The sequence below is a fragment of the Lactuca saligna genome, chromosome 8, assembly GCF_052625555.1.
Source record: "Lactuca saligna cultivar CGN05327 chromosome 8, ASM5262555v1, whole genome shotgun sequence".
NCBI lineage: Eukaryota > Viridiplantae > Streptophyta > Magnoliopsida > Asterales > Asteraceae > Lactuca > Lactuca saligna.
In genome coordinates, this window is record NC_136424.1 from 177343448 (window position 1) to 177350945 (window position 7498).

At 36.6% G+C, this 7498-nt stretch overlaps 1 protein-coding gene across 1 annotated transcript; it reads right to left on the reverse strand.

Moving 5' to 3' along the window:
* Nucleotides 1-204: 204 nt before the first annotated feature.
* On the reverse strand, nt 205-4302 carry LOC145010945 (G-type lectin S-receptor-like serine/threonine-protein kinase At4g03230). Its single transcript, XM_078969537.1, has 8 exons — nt 3833-4302; nt 2476-3468; nt 2032-2193; nt 1706-1896; nt 1427-1637; nt 1078-1315; nt 747-897; nt 205-664 (listed from the first exon to the last, which is right to left on the reverse strand). The coding sequence occupies exons 1-8, from the start codon at nt 4191-4193 to the stop codon at nt 353-355; spliced, it is 2619 nt and encodes an 872-aa protein (XP_078825663.1). The 5' UTR covers nt 4194-4302; the 3' UTR covers nt 205-352.
* Between the last annotated feature and the right edge of the window lie 3196 nt (nt 4303-7498).

The following is a 7498-nucleotide window of genomic DNA, read 5'->3' on the forward strand; positions in this document are numbered from 1 at the left end:
TAAATAGTAGTCTTCAAGCGGTCTCAATTGTAACAGTTTGTTTTCACTTCTAGTGAGGAGTAGAAAGTTATATCAATACTTTGTCCCTTTAATTATAGATAGTTTTCCATAATCACATAGCTCATAATTTGTGCATTTAATTATCTTTAATAATTAGCATATATACATATTGTGATTAAGTACATTAGATAGAAAAGGAATGACTTAAAAAATTTAACCCCGGAAAAACAACTTAACAACATGCTTTATGCAAGAGACACCTTTGTACAGTTGAGGATCACAGTAGAATACTAGAAAAGTGAGTATCAATCGATAAACCAAAACACAGGCCATTGACAAATTAATTACCCTTTCAGCGTCCATCCAACTTAGTGATTGTCAACATATTTTTGGATTGCGTATCTGTTTTATAGGAACTAGAGGAAGAGGAAGTAGCATTCTCCTTTCTTGCAATGAAGGCTGGTTCTTTTGGAGTTGGGAGTGTGACAATATCACCTCCAAGCATCAAAACAACTTTGGTCATGGTAGGACGATCATCAGGGTCTCCTTGTACACATAGGAGCCCAATATTTATACATTTCAATACCTCACTTGAATTGCATGATTCTATTAGTACTTTATCCATCAACTCAAATGGCTTATCTTCTCTCCATAAATTCCATGCCTGAGATATTTGTAGACATAAAGATATATAACTACTAATTAAATAATGTAGGTAGCAACTTCGAAGTTCTTATAGAACTTACATGTCCTAAAAGACTTAGACTTCTCTGTGATTGATAGAATCCTGTATTTTTTGTTCCACTTACAATCTCAAGCATCACTACTCCAAAGCTAAAAACATCCGATTTAACTGAGAATAGCCCATCTAGTGCGTACTCTGGAGACATATAGCCACTGAGAATCAAACAAACTATTGTTAACTAGAAGATCGAGCCCGATGTGTAAAGTTCTGGATCGACATAAACGGGGAAAATCCATATCAATTTTAAATTTGAAAGATAACCACTTCTATCTCATCAATATCAAGTTTGACTCTTGTTTAATATACAGGAGTGCTAATATTATCATACTTACAAGGTTCCGATAACTCTGTTGGTCATAGCTTCCATATCTTTACCTTTAACTATCTTGGCCAAGCCAAAATCTGAAATTTTTGGATTCATATCCTCATCTAACAAAATGTTACTTGTTTTCAAATCCCTGTGAATAACCCTTAACCTAGAATCATGGTGAAGATAGTTAAGTCCTCTAGCAATTCCCATAATGATTTCAAATCTCATTTTCCAGTCCAGTGATGCGCACAACGTTCCATCTTGCAAAGGAAATAATAAAGTTTCATATTAACTAGTTGTGTGCTATTTATACTGAACTGTCTATATGTTTACATATATAATTAAGCATATTAATAGAGAAATGAACTAACCAAATATAAATTTATCTAGGCTTCTATTTGGCATGTACTCATAAAGAAGAATCTGTTCTTCTCCCCTGATGCAATATCCCAATAGTCTAACAAGATTCCGATGCTGAAGTTTAGCAATAAGCATAACCTCATTTTTGAACTCTTGCAAACCTTGTCCAGAGAGGCTTGACAACCTCTTCACTGCAATTTCTTCGCCTCCAGGAAGCTTACCCTATAATAAAGTACTTATAATTGGTTGAACTGGAAGAAAATTAACTGAAAATATAGTTTCTTTGTTACCTTGTAAACAGGCCCAAAACCACCTTGTCCAAGCATATTTTTATCTGAAAAGTCATCAGTAGCAGCTATTATGCTTTCCAGCTCAAAATATGGCACATCAATGCCTTCTCTGTCATCTTCTTTTGAGTGGTCTGGATCGAGTAACTCCTTCATACGTCTCCGCATATCATTCGACTGCGATTCGTTGTTTTCTGTGCTTTCATGATAGGACAAGTGAAGGGTAAGCCTTAAATTCAGATTTTAAGTTTGAAATGATAAATAATTATACATAAAGCGTTTCAAAAAAAAAGTAATTGTGTCCATCTGCAGTGTGTATAATGACTTACCTCTTCTATTCATTAATCTTTTGTATAAAATATAGCTAATGCCACACAATGACAAAAGCAACAGCGTTGAAACAGTGATAACAATAGCAAGAACACGTTTCACAAATGATAATTTTTCTGTTGGCTTTGGCTCCGACTCGGGTGGTTGACTGATTATAGGTGCTGCATATGAAATGGCGCAATATGAGTTTATATAGAACACATACATACATACATACACACACACGTACGAACATGCACGCACACACACATCCACCCACACACCCATGCACCCATGCTCCTGCCATTTCAACAAGCTCATATGCCCTTAATTTGAAATGCAGAGATATATAATGATCTTTTTTTTTTTCTGCATCTTTCTTCTGCAATTGTAAATACTACGATAGCTAGATAGACTTATAGTTAGGAACATTAATGGTTTCTGTGCAAGAACGAAGGAAATACCTTTTGATAACTTAGAAACACGAAAGGAGATATTATGTGCACCGTTCTCTCTAAGATTATCCGGTGGAGAGTTCCAGAACCAGCAACCAGAGCTCTCCACATTGCGACTTTTATCCACTAAGCCTCGCAGCTCATTTTGAGAAATATAAGAATAAGCTAGGCACTGACACTTTTCAAGGCACATCTTCATGCATTCTGATTCATTATCTGATTCATGGAAGGGCACAGTTGTATCATCCATACTAATCATAGTTTTTGTCAGGAATGTGTCATTAGTTCCTGGAAGACAGATTTCAGACATTCTCTTGCATCCAGCGCTATAATCATCAGGTGAATTATAATTAGTAGGTTCAAATCCAGGTAAGCAACTACACATGACTGAGTCCTTATTTTTGCTGCAAATCCCAAATGAGCCACACACTTTATACACGCTACAGTTATCTTTGGGCTCTTGCCAATCCAAAACCCAATGATTTTCTTTTTGCCAACGAAGATATTGTATATGCCCTGTATGGTTGATTACCAACCTTGAGTAAGGATCGATCACCTGATAGGTTTCGTTATATACAATTCTGTCAGTATTCCCTGTGCAGTTAGACCTCACCAAACATCTTTTCTTATAATTACCACTTTTAATGATTGTTCGTGTGTCTGTGGTAGTGTTTGACAGCAACTGGAAGGCCTGAGAGAGAATTTGATTCTCATCAAAGCTTTTCGTAGACATGTTCCCACTTTTCCAACGAAATGTGGTTGGGACCTCCAAAATGAAGTATCGGTTTGTACCAGGGTCTTGCTGGAACTCGAAGCTTCCAGATCCTGGGTCTTCTGGACTTTTCCACGATGTCAACTTTAAGTTATCGACCATCTTCATTCCAGGAAGAAAAGTATCTGTTGGAGTTCGAAAGCTCTGCCATAGTATGCTTCCTGTTACAACGTTTATTAATACGGCATTTCCGTTATCCAGCAACTTCAGTGCCGTTGAAGAAGCTCCATCTGCATGGTGAAAATTGAAGGCATATATAATATCATGGAATAAATTGTATTAGATAGTCATCAATGTCTAGATCGTTAAAATTAATGTATCTAAATACACGAGAATGTTCAATTACCATGAACCACTAAGGATTTTGGAGGCCAAACATGCATGTGAAATGTGTTAACAATTAAGTTCAAGTGATTAATTAGTATGGTATTTTAGGGTAAATTCCACAACAAATGTACTTCTTACTGGGTCCTTTGAATTTTGACTCGGTTTTTGTGATATGTGTTTGTGTCGGTGAGAGCTTGACTCAATCATTAACTATCAAACATCTTACAAACTTTTACAAAACTAATTAATTTGTCCATCTGAATTTACCTGAAGTGTCTGTAGAGAAATATTCAACTCGTTTTTCATTTAACAGCTTAGCACTACCGTCTTCTGCAACAGTAAGAATTCCAGTGGAATCCAGCACTGGTGTATCACGGTTAGCAACCCACACAACAGTCTTTGGATCCATCGTATACCATATCCCCACATATCTTCTTACTTCTGCTGCTTTTCCATGCGGAAAGAAGCCCATTTGAAACTTCTTCCCAGAAGATTCTAAGTAATCAGGACCATCATTGATAAATTCCCCAGTCGTTATGTTGTCTTTAGCTGAAATACAGCAGCAACAACACACCAGAATTAATACATACAAGGAGATGATTTTTGTATTCGTGGCAGAAGATATCATGATAGTTTCTGAATGTTTAATTTGTACGAACTGTTTGATGAATCGTAATGATGCGATAGTGAGGACTTTGATGAGGTGCGTATGCAGAGAAGAAAGAACTCAATTATTTGTGTCAAAGTAATCGATTAAAAAGCACGTCCAACTTTACTATGGTGCCACTGGTTAGTGGTCTTTGTCGCTAATTAAAGATATGAGTGTTGGGTGTTGGTCAGGTATGTGATTGAATACCATCATTCCTATTCCACTAACTTTTACGAGAGATGGCTACATGCATGAAAACAAATTAATTAAGTTATTTTGACGAGCGTCAACGACCATTAGCGCTATAAGAAATGACATCAATAACTAATCTGTTATATTAAAATTAAATTTCAATCATTATGACGGTAAACCTACACCTGGATCTTTGCCCCAAAAAAGTTTATTGCAAAGAGACCCTTAAATATAGCGACAATATGTATTATTAATGAAAAGAAATTATAAGTGTATCATTGTTACCCTCTCTCTACTTGAGGTCCCTTAAATATAGCGACAATACGTGATAAATATAATTATTAATGAAAAGAAATTATAAGTGTATCATTGTTACCATCTCTCTACTTGAAGTCCCTTAAATATAGCGATAATATGTGATAAATATAATTATTAATGAAAAGAAATTATAAGTGTATCATTGTTACCCTCTCTCTACTTGAGGTCCTATACTCCTATGTGGGAATTAGATATAAGTAATTTAGGAATACATTTGTTGTTTAAAAAAATAAAGAAATAAATTTATATAATTTATTAAATAATTATTTGTCGCAGTATAAGCTATAGTGATGATCGCTTTAAGCCATTATTTTTTAAGGATATTATTTAAAATGATCAAAACTTAAATAAGAAAATTCATCAAATGACCAATAGAAATGGGTGGGTGGTTTGTAGGAAAACAACATTCCAGGTGTTGTTGAAGTCAAACACAAAATGATTTATATTAATTAAAATGAGTACGATAGTTTTGGATGTTGTAAGTTTTTGTGAAGGTACAGTCAAACACAATTCCGACTCGTGTTTGGAAAAATCCATAGATATTTATGAGATCAGGACAATGTGGGTTCCCTGAAGACATTTAAGTATACAGTGATCAGTTTTCAGTTTCCGTTTAAGGTGAGTTTTAAGTGCAGTTAATATTAGGCATTTACATTTTAAAGTGTTTATAATTATCGACAAATCATAACATTTTAAAGTTATACTAGGTATTTGTAACGTCCGTCCCATTTCTGGTATGTAATTTAAATAAAGTATCTTTCAATTTTTAAGGAGTACTCGAAAAGTCTGTAGCCCGACTCGTCGAGTTGAGATGGGATAATCGCGCAATTGGGGTTGGCCACTCGACGAGTCCATACGCTGGGACTCGGCGAGTCCGCCTGTCTGAATGAGATCCTAATTTTAAGGGTTTGTACCCTATTTAAATGTCATTATAGCCTCCCACCCCAACCTCCAGCGCCTTTAAAGCATTTCCCCTGTAAACCCTAGCCTTATTGTTGAGTTTGAGTGTGATTGTGTTAGCTTGGAAGCTTTGGAAGAGAAGGAAGCAGAGAAGGTCCATAGAAGAGAAAGGAGATCCAGGAGTTAGCTTCCATCTGTTTCTCATTCAGGTAATGAAGTTATGACCTTGTGCATTCCTCCATTTAAAACCCCCTTTTATGCTTGTCATGTCTTCTTTGGAACCTTTTATGATTCAAAACTGGAGATATGGACTCTCTTTTAGATGAAAACCTTAGATCTGGATGTTATGGAACCCCATGAACTCATTGGAACCACCTTTATGCAATCTTGGCCTTGTTCCAAACCCTAAGTGCTTAGTATTTGTGGATTTTGGGTATTTTAGCCTCATACTCTTGTGTATGCACGTAAAGTTGAAAACTTTACGTGCAAAACCAATCCTAGAAGCTCAGATCTATGTTTTGGAAGCACTGGAACCGATTAGAATCGACTGTGTAGTAATAGCATGCTTGGAACTCGACGAGTTGTTCTTCAGAATCGACGAGCTGTTCTTCAGACTAGACGAGTTGTTTTCAACTCGGTGAGTCACAGTCTGGACGTGTTCATATGTTGGAGGAGAACTCGACGAGTTGTTCATGCAACTCGGCAAGTTGGATGAAGTTAGACTTTATGTTTGCATCGAAGAAGAACTCATCGAGTCTTTGCTAAACTCGACGAGTAGAAGGGGGCAGAGGACTAGAATGGATGATAGGGACTCGGTGAATCTGGTCAATTGAAAGATGACTTTCACCAGGGGTAAAATAGTCATTTTACCCTAAGTGCGTTTATCAGTACCTGACCTAGTGTTTTGTGGGATTTGTAGCCAGACAGTTCCGGAGCAGCAGCCAGCCAGCGTTAGAGTTAGCATCTCAGCAGTTGTAACGCCTGTGTTTTTGGGCTTACCATTTTTAGCAATGTGATAGTCTAGCTTAACCTTTGTAACCCGTTTTGAAATAATAGAAGTGTATTATTTGAGTATTATGTGTTTTGTGCTTAATTGCTTAATTATGTGGTTTGATTAATTAAGAATAAAAATAAGCATCAAAATTTAAGTGTATAATAAACTTGATATCTTTATATAATGTTGTAGTAGTTGAAACAAGGTTTCCGATGGTATAAAGAATGCCGAAATCCGAGTTATAACGAAGAAGTTATGACCTGTCGAAGTTTCGCGACAGAAGCGGCACCGCTGAATAACGTAAAAAGTGAAATTTACGTTAGAGCGATATTTAGCCTTAGTGATCTAAACGAGAATCGAAGATCTCGTTGTTAGTATCAAAGCAATAAAAAGTTAGGCGAGAACGGACGTCAAACGAAGAAGTTATGAATTTATAACGAAATTTTCTGTCCCGGCCTATTAAAAATAAATAATAAAAATAAAGTCAAAATTAGCCAACGGAGTCTAAACGAAAGTTGTAGAGCGTAGTCTCACCTTCGCGTGGATATAAAGAACGTCGAAAACGGAGTTCGTATGAAGAAGATATGAATTTCCGAAGTTTATTAAATAATTTGTATTTAATTTTAATTGGAAAATCCGGCCTTATCCGAAGGCGAGTCACCGGACTCATCCGGAGTACGCCCCGCGTACGGCGAAGGATGTCGACACTCGCACTCGAGGACTTCGGATGACGCATGCAGTGACGTTTCGGAGGCAGTACGCCCCGCGTACTCCGAGGCATCAGCTTCCTATAAATAGGATGCGAGTCGATCGAGTTTCTTTGCTATTTTTCTCTATTCTCTCTCCCGTTTTGCCTCGATTTTCATGCCAGAAATACCCC

Coding starts and splice junctions, on each gene's coding strand:
- LOC145010945 (XM_078969537.1), bottom strand. CDS start 4,193: ATGATATCTTCTGCCACGAATACAAAAATCATCTCCTTGTATGTATTA. Junction 1,316..1,426: donor CCTAGATAAATTTATATTTG/GTTAGTTCATTT, acceptor TTCCTTTGCAAG/ATGGAACGTTGTGCGCATCA. Junction 665..746: donor GTCTAAGTCTTTTAGGACAT/GTAAGTTCTATA, acceptor CAAATATCTCAG/GCATGGAATTTATGGAGAGA.